Source organism: Aulonocara stuartgranti (genome assembly GCF_965226115.1).
Source record: "Aulonocara stuartgranti genome assembly, chromosome: 17".
Lineage (NCBI taxonomy): Eukaryota > Metazoa > Chordata > Actinopteri > Cichliformes > Cichlidae > Aulonocara > Aulonocara stuartgranti.
The window spans coordinates 16,316,435-16,333,595 of NC_138953.1; the positions used below are offsets into that span (position 1 = coordinate 16,316,435).

General features: G+C 38.0%; 1 protein-coding gene across 2 annotated transcripts in view; it reads left to right on the top strand.

Moving 5' to 3' along the window:
• Positions 1 to 17,161, top strand: part of nfic (nuclear factor I/C) — a 37,249-nt gene that overhangs the window by 2,191 nt on the left and 17,897 nt on the right. The window contains exons 1-7 of one of the 2 annotated variants that reach the window (XM_082509917.1): positions 614 to 1,052; positions 9,787 to 9,957; positions 10,373 to 10,549; positions 12,684 to 12,867; positions 13,934 to 14,008; positions 14,423 to 14,497; positions 15,548 to 15,680. In XM_082509917.1, coding sequence (XP_082366043.1) covers positions 1,023 to 1,052; positions 9,787 to 9,957; positions 10,373 to 10,549; positions 12,684 to 12,867; positions 13,934 to 14,008; positions 14,423 to 14,497; positions 15,548 to 15,680 — 845 coding nt within the window. In that variant the 5' untranslated portion in view covers positions 614 to 1,022. Of the gene's footprint in view, positions 1 to 613; positions 1,053 to 9,786; positions 9,958 to 10,372; positions 10,550 to 12,683; positions 12,868 to 13,933; positions 14,009 to 14,422; positions 14,498 to 15,547; positions 15,681 to 17,161 lie in introns of those variants that run through there. The other variant, XM_082509916.1, reaches the window with a different exon arrangement.

Genomic DNA, 17,161 nt, shown 5'->3' on the forward strand with positions numbered 1-17,161 from the left:
AGCCGAATGGAACAGAAATAGGTTTATCTACCCTGAGAGTACTCAGTCTTGCTGCCACAGTTTGGAAAGTTTGGTCAACAGTCACCTTAGAGGGTCGAGTGAAGCCAAACAAACTTATTCTGAGTAATCACTTTTACTGTGATGAAATATTTCCAAGTGTCCACAGGACAGGATGACTCACATGGTTTGAGAAGCAGGAAAATACTGTGAAACACATGCTGTGCCTGTTGATGATATTGCTGAACACCTATTAAGGTGATGGGGTACGTTGCAGAAGGTTCTGGGTGCACGTGGTTGGATTACTAACACATTAATAGGACACTTATCGGTGTTGGTGTCTCTAATTGACCATTTGCCTGTATATCGCGGAACCATTGTGCCGATTTGTGGATGAGATATCCAATTATAATATAAACCTTGGTCAGGTTTTTAATGCTTCCCATTTCACTAGAATGCAGTCGGTCAGGACTTTGAACACCTTGAATCCATGATTTTTAAGACTGCAGGACGGAGGTGCAGCTGTTATTGAGATAAAGTGCTGTGCGCGTTATAGGGCAGCTGGGCAGTGAGAGCGCAGCTGCAGCTTTAAGCTCATAGTTTGGGATGGGCTGAATTCACAACGTCATTTCAGCGCTCTGTCTTTTATTCTTCGCCCCCTCATCTCCTTCCCTCTCTAAATGACACAACTCCCATGTTCCGTTAAACCTCTGGCCATATTTTCCGAACAACTTTCTTTTTTCCCCCCCGCGGGACATTTTTCCGGGGCCGAAACTTTTCTGGCGTGTGATCGTTTCTGGAGTTGACACAGCAGTCGTTCGCTCTCATATGTGGATTCTTTGGAAAAGCCCATTTTAACAGCCCAGGAAATGCAGCGTTTTCTCCCGCCCAGAGGGATCGCTGCTTAACTGAATCCCGACATGGAAGAACATACAGATATCTCCAAAAACAAATAAGTACGCTATGAGGATTTAAATGTTTATGTTAACGCACAGCCTGCTGTGATTCAGCTCCATCTCGTCAAAATGATGTTTTCGTCCCTCTCGCTGTCTCAGGTAAAACTACACCACAGTTGTTACACTTCAGCTGTTAAAGGAAAGCTTTCCCACTTTGAAAGGAAGCTTTAGTCTAGACAGCCTTTGTTGATTTGACAGTCCTGGTTATATGTGCCCTAACTCTGTTTGGTGACTGACATCTTCAATCAAACAGTGTCGCAATATAAATTCGTGCTTGATCAAAAGCAGGCACATATGCGAAGGCTGAAACAAATCCTGCAGACTGCAGCAAACCTGCTGATCAGGGGCTGGAATTAACATGGAGTTTGTAGCTGGAATGCATTGAAGTTACTGGTTAACAGACTTCAGTTTCTCTACAGTAACTTTTTGAGATTTGTCTGCCTACATGTACTTGTGTGTGCATCTGCAAGTGTGTATCTGTGTTCAAGTGTTTTCCCAGTATCTGTGGACAAGAGTAGTTTACATATCAGTGGTGTCATTTCTGGAAAAAACCCCTTTTTAACAACAAAGTTAAAAAATTGTATTTTAATTGCTGCTTCCTGATTCTTAGTGTTTTCCATATTTTTCACATTTGCATCTTCCAGATTATCAAAGATAACTTGAGTAAATACACAATGCATTTTTTAAACAAGGATTTCATTTATTAAACAAACAGAGTTATCCTAATCTATCTGGGTTTGTGTGAAAGACAAATTGTGTCCTAAATCTAATAACTGGTTGTGGCACCTTTTGAAGCAATGAGTGCGAAGGTTTTTCAGTATGAACGTCCTGTTTAAACTCCCAAAGCATCGTAATCAGGTTTGATTCTGGACTTTGACTAGACAACTTCAAAACCTTCATTTTTTTCATCTTTTTTGAGCTGTTCACAGGTGGGCTTGTTGATGTGTTTTGGATTATTCTCCTGCTGCAAAACCCAAACACAGTTGAGCTTCAGCGCACAAACCTACACCATGTCTGACCACGGTATGATGTTGTTTTTATGAAATGCCGTGTTAGTTTTATGGCAGATGTAATAGGAATCAAACTTTCCCTGAAGTTCAGCATTTGTCCCATCAGTCCACAGAATATTTACCCAAAGGTCTTGGAGATCAGCAGGATGTTTTTTGTGGTTTTTTTCCATGTTCAATCTTTAGAAATGGCTTTGCAACTCTTTCTAGACTATTAGATGTCAAGGACTTCGTTTCCCATCTGTTTGTTTAGATTGTGCCATGATGTGTTGGTATTTGAGCTCTTTTAGCCTACTACACTTTTTCAGAAAGGTTCTATTTAAGTGACTTATTGATTCAGCAGGTCTGGAAGAATCAGCCCTGAGTGTGGTTAGTGAAATTGAACTTAGCTTTCCGAAAAAAGAAAAAAAAAATTAAAAGATTAATCACAGATAACCTCAGTTAAGGTCAGGTTTCGTGATAAGAAATGTAAGTAAGAAAGAGACTTGACAAAAATGGCATGGAAGAGTTTCAAGGGGAAATCCACTGCTGACCAAAAAGAGCACAAAGACTCATCTCACATTTGACAAAAACCTTGATGATCCCCAAGACCTTTGGAAAACTATTTGGCATAAAACTAACAGCCTTTCATAAAAAGAACCTCATATCAGCACAAGCCTGTTGGTATGGTGATGGTAGTATTATGGCCTTTGGTTGCTTTGCTGCTTGCTGCAGTTGATGAAACCGCAAATTCTGCTCTCTACCAGAAATCCATGAAGGAGAATGTCTGGCCAGTAGTTCAAGCCTTAAAACTCAGGCTAGTTCACTTCTGAATGCTGCCACAACCACTTACTAGGTTTAGGGGGCAATTACTTTTTTGTATAGCACAGGTTTGGATAACTTTTTTGTTTAATAAATGAACATTTTTATTTACTCAGGTTATCTTTGTCTAATATTCAAATTTGTTTGATGATGTGAAATATGTGACTGTGACAAATATGCAAAAACAAAAGGAATCAGGAAGGATTGTGATACTTTTTTACATAGCATCTTTCTAGTTTTACTGACCAGTCAATGCACTCTACAAACGCAGGAGGTTTTTTTAACTCTTCAAAAATGCTATATTTCCATAAAGCTGCACTGTCTAATGCTGCCTGCTATGTGTGGAAATCAGACAGAGATTCAGTTTTATTTTATTTACATAGCACTAAAAACAGTGCTATGTACTAAAGGTACTTAGTATTGCCAGGTAAAGATCCTACAAAAGTAAAGAGAAAACACCAACAGTAACACAACCCCCTATGAACAAGCACTTAGTGAAAGTGGGAAGAAAAATCTCCCTTTTAAGAGTAAGAAACTACTGCCAGAACCCTGCTCAGGGAAGAGCAGCCAACTGCCATGGCCGGTTGGAAGGGGAAGAAGACAGGACAAAAGATACAGTGTGGAAGAGATCCAGAGATTAATAATAACTAATGATTAAATACAAAGTGGCTTAAAAACGAATAGTGCGTGTCAAAAGAAGAAGAAACACTCAGTGCATCATGGCAACACACCCAGTATCCCTAACTATATGCTTTAACAAAAAGGAAAGTTTTAAGCCTAATCTTACAAGTATAGAGGTTATCTGAGGGTCCTCGAAGCTGAAGGCTCTGCCTCCCATTCTACTTTTAAATACTCTAGGAACCACAAGTAAGCCTGCAGTCCGAGAGTGAAGTGCTCTCATGGGGTGATATGGTACTATGACGTCGTTAAGATGAGATACAATCTAATTATTCAAGACCTTGTATATGAGGAGAATGATTTCAAATTTAATTTCAGATTTAACAGTAAAACTATGGAACAATGCAACTATTGGAGAAATATGAAGAAATACACAACTTTTCCAGCCTTATAATAACGAATTCCAATAATCCAGCCTCGGTAAGCATGTTTTTCAGTTTTATAGATAGTTTCAAGAATTTCTGAGATGACAGGAAGGTAGGAGATTAGCCTAGAGTTTGCCAAGGCAGCTGGGTTAAGTGATGGATTAAGTTTTTATAATTTTTTTAACTCATAATATGAATTCATTTTTATTTCTTGCAAACAGCCAACATTAAGTTAAATTATTACAATACATCATAAGCTGTTCAGTAGGGCTTACAACAAAATCATTTAGAAAACTGCAAATTCGTCATTCTAGGTTGTAGACAGCATAGTAGTGATGTCATCAATCATGCTACACATAAAATGGAAATTGTTAATTAAGCTCAGAGTATCCAACCCTGAAGGTAAAACATCCAAGGAAACTAACCCCATTTTTGTTTAGTCAACTAACTGCATCCAACTAACACAGTACATTTACATAAGAACATCATACCAACAGTCAAAGATGGTGGTGGTAGTGTGTCGGTCTGGGGTTGCTTTGCTTCTTCACGACTTAAACGACTTGCTGTACTTGATGAAACCGTAAATTCTGCTCTCTACAAGGAAATCTTGAAGGAACAGCCATTAGTTCAGACACACACCAGCAAGTTCACTTCTAAGTTGCTCAAAAAGCAAAATGAAATGGAGTGAAAATAAAGTGGCCTAGTCAAAGTCCAGGCTTAAATCAGATTGAGATGGTATTAGCCTAAGCGGGCCTTTCGTACTGGAAAACCGTCTAATGTGCCTGAATTAAAACACTTGACCCACTCGTCTTTGCAGAAGAAGAGTGGGTCAAATTCTTCCATAGTGATGTGGAAGAGTTATTGCGAGTAATTGCAATGCTTATTTGCAGTTTTTGTTATCAAGGGTGACATAGCTAGTTATTAGGTTTAGTGGGTAATTATTATTTTTTTGCATGGGGCCATGTAGGTTTACATAACTTTTGTTTTGTTTGTCAATTCAATAATAATTTTAAAACTGCCTTTCAAATTTAATATCCATCACATCAGAAACTCTGACTTCACCAACAAGGTCCAGAAACTTACACTGGATCTGGATGAAACCATAGTGTCCTTTGATGTGGTCTCACTCTTTACTTGCATACCTACAACTGAGGTAGTGGAAACTGTCAGGAAATGACTACAGCAAGACAGCTCCTTAGAAAACAGAACCGGCTTTACCCCCAAACAAATGTGCAAACTGTTAGATCTTGGCCTTACCACAGCATATTTTAAATACAACAAGGGTTTATACAGACAAAAACATGGATGTGTCATGGGCTTCCCACTGTCATCCATTGTAGTCAACCTTCACATGGAGGAAGTAGAAAGTAAAGCTCTTGGTTCTTTCAAAAGGACAGCACCAAGCCACTGCCCAAGAAGTTGAATCCTTCACTGCTCGCATCAACTCAGTGGATAAAAACATAAAGTTCACCAGGGAAGAGACAAAGGTCATAGTTTGCCATTTCTGGACTGTGCTGTGCGCAGAAGGGAAAGAAAAGAACACACATGTAAAGAAAGCTCTTAAAACATTTGGTTATCCTAAATGGACTTTCATCAAATCAGCAAAGATGAACTGGGAAGAAGGTCGCACACCAACTAGGGAGAATCAGAAGGACAAACAGAACAACATGGTCATCCCTTATGTAGCAGGTTTATCAGAGAAACTCAGGAGAATTTTCTACAAGCATGACCTCCTAAGCTACTTCATACAAAAACTGGTTCATCCTGAGGACAAAACTGCAGTACAGTGAGGAGAAACCAAACAGCCACTCCATACACGCATGGCAAAACATAGAAGAGCCACCTTGGCAGGACAAGACTGAGCTTTACACCTGCATCTAAAGGTTAAAGGTCACTTATTCGAGGATGCCAATGTTCACATTTTGGATAGAGGAGACAGTCGGTTTGAAAGAGGAGTGAAAGAAGCCATCTCTGTCCACTGTGAACGACCATCCTTGAACAGAGGGGGTGGCTAAGGACACAAACTGTCTGCCACCTACAATCCAGTTTTGAGATCCCTTCTCAGGCGCCACTCACATCTCACAAGTTCTCACAATGGTTTCACCTGAAACCTCTGCTAATAATAACCCACACCCTTTTTGACACCTTGACTCATGTGATGAGGGACATGATCAATAGTTGGTCTAATGACCCTCTTAAGGGAAACTCCCACTAGGTTTTAAATACCTGTGACTCGGCACCATTTGGTTTTAGAACTGAAGAAGCTTCTTAGATGGGAGGTGAAACGTCTTCAAGAAACTTAAAGTCCAGTCGCCATTCTTTCCAAACTCCTTAGATTACCATGACCTGGATGATTGAGAACTTACATGGACATGGAATAATGTAACTTTTGTCAAATTAATGTGAGCTTGAATGTGTCCAAAATCCCATGGACCTAACAATAAATTAGAATTTAATAATAGCAATAACTTTGCAACTTTGTGTTGTCTTTGAGCAAACTGGATTAACTACAGCAAACCATTTGGCTCGCTAGAAGACCATGTGAACCAACTGTGGTAGGAATGTAGGAAAGCCTTGGTATCAAGGTATCACTGAGAACTTTCACAGACATGATACCTTGGTATCAAGTCACTTTGCTATACAAAAAAGGCAAAAAAAGGATAAAATGATTTATACAAACTACAGTCAAGGTGAAATGTAGACTCAGTTATAAAAGTGCAAAAATATCTGCCTTATAGGCAAAGCAGGAGGCAGACAACAAAGACATTTTCTCTAAGTACTGAAGTAAATCAATTAAATCACAACACAGCTCTTTGTGAGCGCACAAAATCCTCAACATATTCCCTTTTTAAAAAAAATGTTTTGATTGGTGTCATGCTTTGAAATGAGCCGCACCAGATTAAATGACCTCTTTTTAGTTTCAAAGAGACATGCTGGTACTGTGCAAACTGTGCACATTAGGGTCAACTGCTTAGTGTTCTCCTCAGTCATGCTGGTTACTACGATTGGACTAAACTACTGTGAATTAGACAATTAAACTGAGCTTGCACTGCAGTAACTTATTGGCAGTGGTGGTGTTTAAGTCTTTTATGATCAAATTGTAGGAATTAATGTATCAGCAGAATTCAGCTGGGTGGACGCAGTGACCTTGCTGCCAGCCCTGGACCCCCAAGATCTGACCATATTGTTGATGCTGTATAGTTATAAAGGCCTAATACTCACTGAGTACTTGGTTGAGACGTTGCTGGCAAAGACACCAGTACGAAGTTTCTTGTAATTGGTCACCAGGTTTACAGACATCCTAGGAGGGATTTTAACTGACTCCACTTTATAGAATCTCTCTAAATCTTTCAGGTTTCTTGGCTGCTGCTTGGAAATTTGAAACTTCAGCTTCCTCCACAGATTTTCTATAGGACTGAGGTGTAGAGACAGGCTATGCCTGGCCGAGGTATGACTTTAGTGTGCTTCATCTTTAGCCTTTTGTGTGTTTTTGGTCATTGTCAAGACTGGTCCATGACCTTAACTGTTCTGGCTGAGGGAAGAAGGTTCTCGTCCGAAAATCTATAGTACATGGTCCTGTTCAAAGGTCTCTCCCACTGGTCTTCTCGTACTCTTAGCACAAAAATGGTTAGTGTTCCTCGGGTCATGCTTAGCATTTCTCTTCCTCTAAAAGTGGCGGGTCACGTTAAGGTCAGAAAGTTCGATTTTGGTTTTATCTGACTGCAGTGCTTTCTTCCATGCCTGATGATCATCCTCACCCATGAGGCCAGATCTTCCATGAAACTCCAAATTGAGTGATTTGATATTTTTTCAATTTTCAAAGAATTGCACCAGCAGCTGTCATCTTTTCACCACGTTTCTTGTAGCTCATTCCAGCCTTGTGCACATCAACAGTTTTCTTCCTGATGTCCTTTGACAGCCCTTGTCTTGCTCATAGTGGTGGATCGTTTGGAATGGAAGAAATTGATTCTGTGGACACGTGTGCTTTATTCACATAATGAGTTGAAACTAGGACTGTCTGTTATTGATACAAGGTCTTGAATAATCAGGCCTTATCTTATCTTAAAAACCTTATAGTACCGTATCACCCCTTTAGAGCACTTCTCTCATAGACTGAAGGCTTACTTGTTCCTAGAGTATTTAAAAGTAGAATGGGAGGCAGAGCCTTCAGCTTTCAGGCACCTCTTCTTTGGAACCAGCTCCCAGTTTGGATTTGGGAGACAGACACTATCTCTACTTTTAAGATCAGGCTTCAAACTTTCCTTTTTGCTAAATGATATAGTTCAGGTGACTCTTGAGTCCTCCCGTAGTTATGCTGCAATAGATGTAGGCTGCTGAGGGCTTCCATGAATAATTGAGTTTTTCTTCTTCAGTCACCTTTTTTTCACTCACTGTGTGTTCATACACCTCTCTGCATTTAATTATTAGTTATTAGTAATATCTGGCTCTCTTTCATCGCATGTTTTTGTCCTGTCTTCATCTGCTCACTGTCAGATCCCTGAGGCTGTTTCTGCTGAAGGTTTCTTCCTGTTTAAAGGGAGTTTTTCTTTCCCACAAGGAGCTTGTTGGGGGTTTTCTCTCTTTTTCTTGTATTATTGTAGGGTCGTTATCTTACAGTATAAAGCACTTTGAGGCAAGTGTTGTTGTTATTTGGCGCTATATAAGTAAAATTTAATTGACTGCATGTGGCACACAGACAATCTTTGTCTGGCTAGGTTGTAAGGGAAAAAATGCTTTTTTCACTCAATGATCTGAAACTCAATTTATAATTTTTATTTAACCTCCTAGGACCTGGCGTCCACATATGTGGACATTTGGGTTATTTAGACCAAAATACTCAATTTAGCTCTACAAGGGCCTGGTATCCACTTACGAGGACATTATACTGCTACTGTTCTATTGAAATTTTAAATGAATATCCTCATATGTGGCTCTCATTTCTCTTAGAAACAAAAATCAGGTAAAAAAAAAAATCTGGTAATTCTTTGTTTTTACATTCATCGGGCCCCAGTCAGCCCAAATATCAAAGAGAAATTTGGAATGAATGGCCACTTTTACCATTGTGTGCCTTCCAAGAGTTACATGGTTACCCCTACAAGTCTGTATTAGTTTAGAGTGAATCGCTTTGAAATGTGTAGATATGGAAAACATTGTTTTTCTAAGTATTTAAATTGAAGTGGAGCTATTATGCTTTTTCCTAAATTGCCATAAATACACTGTTACAATGACACACGGTGTCCCATTATTTTTATTCATTTTTATTTTTGTTAATTATTTTTATTCTGATTACATTCAAAACAGTGGAGCTGTTTCACACAAGTCTCATGCATGCTCTTTTTTGACCCTGTTTTTCCACTGTATCAAGATTTGGAACAGCTACATTGTTCCTGAAAACATCTATTTTTTTACCTTTAAAAAAACATAATTACTGCTCTCTGATACATTGAAAAGAAAGCAGTAAGGCTATTAAAGAAGAATCAGACCTATAGGCTTGGTCATCTGGTACTGGTACTGACATGACTTGAAGAGTGCAGTCTTCTACTGTGAAGTGTGCTGCTTGTGCTCTGGGATATTGCTGTAGGCTGACTGTTGCAATGTACCCAAATGCTACATTCTGTTAATGTGAAAGAGGATCTCTAAACGTTTTAATAGCACGTTTTATATGTCTGGATCTGATACACTTAATTTCTCAGAAAACCATATTCCTTATTTTTTCATATAAAATTAGCTTATATATCATAGAGACTGTTAGTATGTGCGTCTTATCCAGATGTGTAAAATGTCAGTGTTCTGTCTTGCTGCTGATGCACAAGTCAAATCTAAACAATGTAGGCAAAATATTCAAGAAGCAGATTCATTGTTAAGGGTTTCGTTACCAGTATATCGTTAGTATCCAAAGCTACATGTCCTACTCTTTGTGTTTGAGTTTTAGTGGTTTAGTTACTGATTGCTGAGTCTGTACTGTGTGTCTCTATCATCCAGGATGAGTTCCATCCGTTCATTGAGGCTCTGCTACCCCAGGTTCGTGCCTTTGCCTACACGTGGTTTAACCTCCAGGCCAGGAAAAGGAAGTACTTCAAAAAACATGAGAAGAGGATGACTAAAGAAGAAGAGAGAGCTGTCAAAGATGAACTACTTGGGGAGAAGGCAGAGGTGGTATAAGTATATTGGATAACTGAAATAAGCACTACTTTTTTTTATTTTAAAAAGTTTTTTTTTAACTTTTTAAATTCTAATAATTTTAATTCCAAATCACACAACAGTTGCCTCAAGGTGCTTTATATTGTAAGGTAAAGACCCTGCAATAACACAAAGAAAACAGAAAACAAAAATCACAACAATCAGACGACCCCCTATGAGCAAGCACTTACTGGTGACAGTGGGGAGTTTGGGGAGTTTTTAGGACACCCTGATAATAATGAATTACAGTAGTCTGATTTTTATATTTAGCAATCAATGTTTTATATCATACCCATATTATATTGCATCTTCCCCAATTACACTAAGAATATGCTAGAACAAAGCTGACTTGTTCAGTTAGAGTTTCTGTTTCTTATTCTGTTCCTAGGTGAAACAGAAGTGGGCCAGTCGTCTTTTGGCTAAGCTAAGAAAGGATATTAGACCTGAATGCAGGGAAGACTTTGTCCTATCAATCACCGGGAAGAAAGCTGCATGTTGTGTCTTATCAAACCCTGACCAGAAAGGCAAAATGAGACGCATAGACTGTCTCCGACAAGCTGACAAGGTAAATTAAAAAGTTGGTTTGTATTTTCTTTTGGCTGGAGAGATAGAAATGCAGATAGTTTTTCTAACCCCAGACTAAAATTGCTGTCAAAGATGTGAAATATCAAGCAGTTTTTAATTAATTTAACTAACTCAGTCTAACTCAGACTAGCAGTGACATCAACTTTGCCGTCGAAGGTAAGTTTATTTACCTACTGTTTGTACTTGTAGCCGGCTTGTTTCTGCCTGAACTGCACAATCGCTGCTGTGAGTGGGTTTAACAGCTGATTTTCCTTGTCTTATGAATGCTATTTTCCATGACTTTTTCATTAAAAAGGTTTTTGTGACAATGCAAGGTTGTATCAGGTTTTTGTTTTTCATGATTTTACATCAAACATGAGGCTAGCAAGAAAAATATATGAACTAACAAAAGTGACCTTCAGCAGAACCAGACTTAGACAGGGAGGTTTGTTTTATGTGTCTCTGTAAAGCACTTTGAATCACCTTGCTGTTGAATTGTGCTATATAAATAAACTTGCCTTGCCTAATTAAAGGAGGTCAAACAACTCACAGCAGCTGAAAATTGGTGGTTAAATATTATAACCTTTCTACTTTTTAAAGATTTCTGATTTTTAGTTAAGAAACTGTCTTATAAATATACCATCACCATACTGTCCGTGCCCCTGAACCCTCTGTTCCACCTCTCCCCATACGTCCTTAAATTTAGTTACAGCTTTTTCTGTTTATTTTTATATTGTAATGAATTGTATCGCCCGTGTGTACACATTTATCTTTGTGATAGAATAGAATAGAATAGCATAGAATTCAACTTTATTGTCATTGCACATGCACAGGTACAGGGCAACGAAATGCAGTTTGCATCCATCCAGAAGTGCTTTAGTGATATAGATATATTACAATATATATTAGCAATAATATAGATATGTGAGTATATTACAGAAATGGGTCTATTATGGTATGTTATAATGTACACGGTATGAAGTATGTTGTGAATATTCTATAACTATAAGTATGTACAGGCTGTAGTGAGTACAAGCTATGAACAGGCTATGAACAGGATATAAATATGAAAAACTATACAGAATATGAAATAAATAACTTTACAGAATCTGGGATATACAGCTATACAGAAATGGGAACTATGCAAGTTGTAAACAGTTGTAGGATTAAAAATTATCGAATGTACAGAATGATTATTTACACAGAGCTATACAGTAGTGCAGTTAAGATAAGTGAGATATAATTCCTACAGAGGCTATATAAAGTGCTAGTGGTTGTGAGTGGTGGTTCAGTCCATGTTATTATTGTGTGTTTGAGGGTACAGTTGTCCATTGTGATCATACAAAAGAGGGTTTTCAGGGAATACTGTTAAATGTACAGTTTTTATACCATATATCAGAACAAGATGTTTAGTGGGATTAAAGTGGTGGGTGGGTTCATTTCCATTTTCAAAGAAGCCAGTTGAGTCTAATGACAGATGAAGTCAGAGCAAGTCAATGTGTTAAAAAGTTAGATTGCCAGTTGTTGATCATCATTATTTTAATGGTTGGAAAAGCTAGTGAATTTTTTAGGCTCTGATCTTTAATTGTATTTGTGATCTTCCTGTTCAAACATTGCCTCAAAAAAAGGCCTGAAAGTGGGTTGATGGACCATTTTATATCTTGAAAAGTATTTGATATATGACGCTAAAATCAGAGACAGTCAAGCAAAATAGCGAATCAAAATCATAGCCTTTATGAAACTTGTAATACAATTTTAGTTAACCCTGAAGTTGGCTTAATAAAATTAGGAAATGCTAAATTTATAGCTAACTGTTTGCTTCATTGCCTGTGCCTGTATTGGTTCTCTCTGGGTATTATGGCTTCCTTACACAATCCAAAGACATGCTTGCAAGGTTAATTAGTGAATCTAAATTGGTTACAATTCTGAATATGTTCGCCCTGTGATAAAATGGGGCTCTGTATGTACCCTGCCTGTCAGTCTCTGATAGTCCGTAACTCTGTGTCTTAAGCGGTCAAGGAAAAGGATGGATGCTTGGCCCATTCAGGGGACCAGTTTCACACTAAACATAGCAAAAGTGAGACTCATGTTTTTAGTCAGACATAAGTGGGGTTTTTTTGCTTTGTTTTTCCAAGGTGTGGAGATTAGACCTGGTGATGGTTATCCTTTTTAAAGGAATCCCACTGGAAAGCACAGATGGTGAACGGCTGGTGAAAGGAGGCCAGTGCTCCAATCCAGTCCTCTGTGTCCAGCCTCGACACATCTCTGTCTCTGTCAAGGAGCTCGACCTCTACCTTGCTTACTATGTGCAAGAGAGAGGTATGCACTACATACTACATACTTCAACATTGCTGTTCATGCTGACTTTCATGTATACATTTAAATATAGTAGACCTCTGGTAATATTAGATAAAATATGAGATTGCTACATGGTGACGATGCATCGTGCATCTTGTTGTAAAGAAGAAAAAAAAACTTCTTTCTTTCAAGATTCTCTGTTCTACATTTCTATTATATCAAAATTTGTTCTTATGATTTCAGGATATCCTGGAAAGTTTAACTTTCCTCACTTTAAAATGCCGTTCTGTATTCTCTATGTGTTAGTTTGGTATTAGTGTCAGAACAGTGTTCATCTGTTAGCCACAGATGTCGAATAATTTGTGTTAAATGCAAACACACGTTAATCATTGTCAGAACCTGTACTGGTGTGAAATTTAACATTAGTCCCCAAATGGGAAAAAAACCCCTTAAATTAACATTTAACATTAAATAGATATGTTCTGCAAGTCTTAAGAGACTTTTTTATGTTGTACTATAATTTAGGACAAATGCTGCACTTTCTAATGTTAAGAAAATAATTATGATAATTGAGTTAGAATAAATTAAAGATTTAATGTATGAATAACAATGCAAAATGGTGACTTTCATTAATAAACAGGTTATAAAAGGTGGATGGTGATCACATGCCTGTTTGCCTGGTGTATTTGAATAAAACTGTTGTGTTGCTAAATAGAAAATGAACATGAGTGATCTTATTTAACACATTGAACAAATCAAGAAAATCTGCCATGAAAATGGTTTTCAGTCACAAAATATGCAGTTAGTATGTTAAAATATGCCCTCTGCTGGTTTTGGATGAGCATGTCAGTTAAGAACAAACAAACAAACAACAAAAAACATATATACATATCCATTCTGTGTTTTTACTGCATCTTTAAACTTTTTTGAGGATGGAGCTAACAATATTTAAATATGCTTGTTCTTATATTTTCCTATAAGAAAGAATATATTGGCTGACCTACTTTGCTTGTTGAAATTGCTGAAATCTTGTTCTGTTCTCTGCCTCATCCACAAACACTGTCTCACTCTCGCTCTCTCCTTTCAGAGGCCGAGCAGAGCAGCAGTCCCAGTCGCACTGGTGTGGGTTCTGATCAGGAGGACAGTCGAACTGCCACCATGGGTAATGTAAAGTATATTTCTTTATTTTTCTTTAATCTGTTTACATATCTCTATATGTCTCTATCAGGTAATATGATCAGATAAAATAAATATCTTGTACATAAACAGTCTAATTTGCTAGAGCATGGGTTGACTTCTTAGACACAAAGTAACAACAAAGACTGCAGTATTCTGAGCTGTGCCTTGTATTTACAAGTTTTAAATGCTGTTATTAATATTTATTACAAGCGGAAACATGGACCTGTATAAATTAAGAAAACTACCCAATCTATCAGTTATATTTTTGCTTTGGACTGCAAAGACCAAATAAGCTATTTAGGCAATTAAACATCAAGATCCAAAGTGTAATTATATAAATACTACCTTAGTTTATCTATTTTCTTAGTGTGTAACTGCTGCTGTTTTATTTTTGCAGATGGTCCAGAGTTCCAGGAGAGTTTTGTAACATCAGGAGTTTTTAGTGTTACTGAGCTTGTTCAGGTCTCGAGAAGTAAGCCTGCTTTACCATTATGTTTACCTTTACACAGCTACGCTACCTTTGGCAGTGTTCTTACAGAGGCTAGTATTGTCATTGTAACACCAACCCTTCTTTAGCTCTGTCTTGACAGATTTGGTTTAAATATTTGAATTTGAAAAATGTTGAAGGGCATATTATTCTTGGACTAGTTTGAGAATATAAGAACAAAATGCAAGTGCAATTTCAAGTTGTTTTTATGATGTCAATTGAGGCAGCAGTGCAGTTTATTAATCAGAAGGTTGGTGGTTTGAACCCTGACTGCTCCAGTCTGTATACCAAATGTCCTTGGGCAAGGTACTGAACCCCAGGTTGCTTTCTGATGCATTCCTCAGAGTGTGAATGTTCAATAGGAAGCACTTATATGTAGAAGGGTGAGTGAGATATGCTGTATGAAGTGCTTTGAGTGCTCAAGTAAAGTAGAAAAGCACAGCATTTCTAATTTGTTGGCCTTATTTTTTGGTAAGATATGGTAACAACAGGATATCCATATCCGATTTTCACCCTCATTTAGCTGTTTATAGCGCCTTTGTCTCCTGGGGGTGGAGAACATGTCATGGTGGAGTACATCAATCCTATCAGGATAGTTTGATCTCAGGATAAAAGTGGACCCACAGAACAACTCAAGTCATTTCCTCTAAATTGAATTTCTAAATATATGGAATCAAACCACACTGTCTCTTTTATTAACCATGTAAAATATTCAAACAGAAAACATTTACAGCCTTTTGTTTTGTTTTGTTTTTATTCGTGACCTTTAAAAGTAAACTGATCTGGTATGACTGGTGATCTGAACTAAGTGGGGGAGGCCATAGCAAAATCTTAAGTGTTGACTGTGAAAGTCAGTGAATTACATGTACATGATTAACAAAGCTTTCCTTGCTGCTTTGTGAGTAGATATAATGAAATCTAGATAGGAAATTAAAGACTAGTCAATTAGCACAGTATTGGGCTTTGCCACACACTTTGTGTACCTGATATTCTGTTTTAAGTGCGTAACTCATAATCTGTCTTTTTCCCATGTAGCTCCCGTTGTAACAGGAGTAGGGCCTGGTTTCTCTGTGGGGGAGCTCCAGGGTCATCTGGCCTATGATCTCAACCAGTCTGTTAACCAGCCAGTCAGTCTCAGACGATCACTGGCCAGCACCTCATCCAGCGGGTATTTTTACACACACACACACACACACACACACACACACACACACACACACACACACACACACACACACACACACACACACTAGTTTTCATGTCTTACTGAGCACATCTAATTGACATAATGCTTTCCCTAGCCGCTTGCCCTAACCATGAAAAATGAATGCCTAAACATAATTGTAACACTGATACTTAAACCACATTTTGAGCCTCAAAAATGTCTTCAAACCTGCGGGTTTGCATTTTGTCCCCATAAGGGACTGTACAATTTTCTGTCCTCACAAAGATGCCTAAACATGCACACACAAACAGGGTTGTAAATGGAGACTTCAATTTCTGGTGAATGTTCAAGCACATAAAAGGCAAAATGCAAGTGCACATTAAAATATAGGAGAACGAAAACAAATACATAGAAAGATAATAAAGGGACAACCAGGAGGCATGTACTCTGAGAGCATAAGATGGGTCTATGCCTAAAGCTGCTCAGTCAGATTTTTTGACATATAAAGGATGATGCCTATATACTGCACATATACTGTACTGTACTGTACATTTATGTGCAGGTAAGGCTGGGCACTGAAAGCCGACTGAAAATTTTCAGAAATATTATCAAAAAGATTGGACCGACTTGCTGAAATATAAGTCTTTTCAACTTTAAAAACTTTTGAATAGAAGGTGGCTGATAAATATTTAGAGCAATTGCACTTCTGCAAGGTAGAGGTTTACACTTACACTGTAAAAGTGTAAGTGATGACAAGTGATGTGTGAGAGTTGTAGGTTTTTGAGGTTTACCTTTTTAATTCTTTGGAAAAAAGATGGAAGTAGGGAATCCATTTGTCCAATAATCCTGTCTATTTTAAAACGGATTCACTGGGAAGGATGAGCAGCCAAGAAATGGTACAGAGACTCATCCCCTGACTGCAGTTACTGTAGGCTCTGATGTCTGTTTGCAGTAAGATTCATGTAAACAGTGCTGTGAGGTATGGCAGGATACCCCTGAGAAAAATACCTCAGTGATCATCTTGTTTAGCCCACTGCTGCTTTAGTTTCCCTGTCCTTGTTTAACCTTTCTAACACTTCAGCCTTTGTTTTATTGGAGAGCAGTTTTCTGAATTGCTCATTTAAATCACATTTAATAGGATAAAGTAGCTTTAAGAATTTATTCAAGCAAAAGTCTCTTTCTTTAAGGCCGTGTTTTGCTCTTTGCTCTCTTACTATTTTCTTACTTTTTTCACTGTAGGTACAGAAACACCTTTAGTCATTGACCCCAATACAAAAATAAACTTTCTATAGTACATTTGTGCCAAAAATAAGATAAAGCTCAGACAAGCCTGTATCTGTGCTGAAGGGTTAATGTTAGGCAGTAATAAATGAGCAACTACCACAGGAAAGACTGGCAGAATTTCTTCTTTGTCACAGTGAAGAATTAGTCAGCTTTTCATTCAGTCGGCCTGGTAAACACACGTCTGTGGCAAACTTTTGATT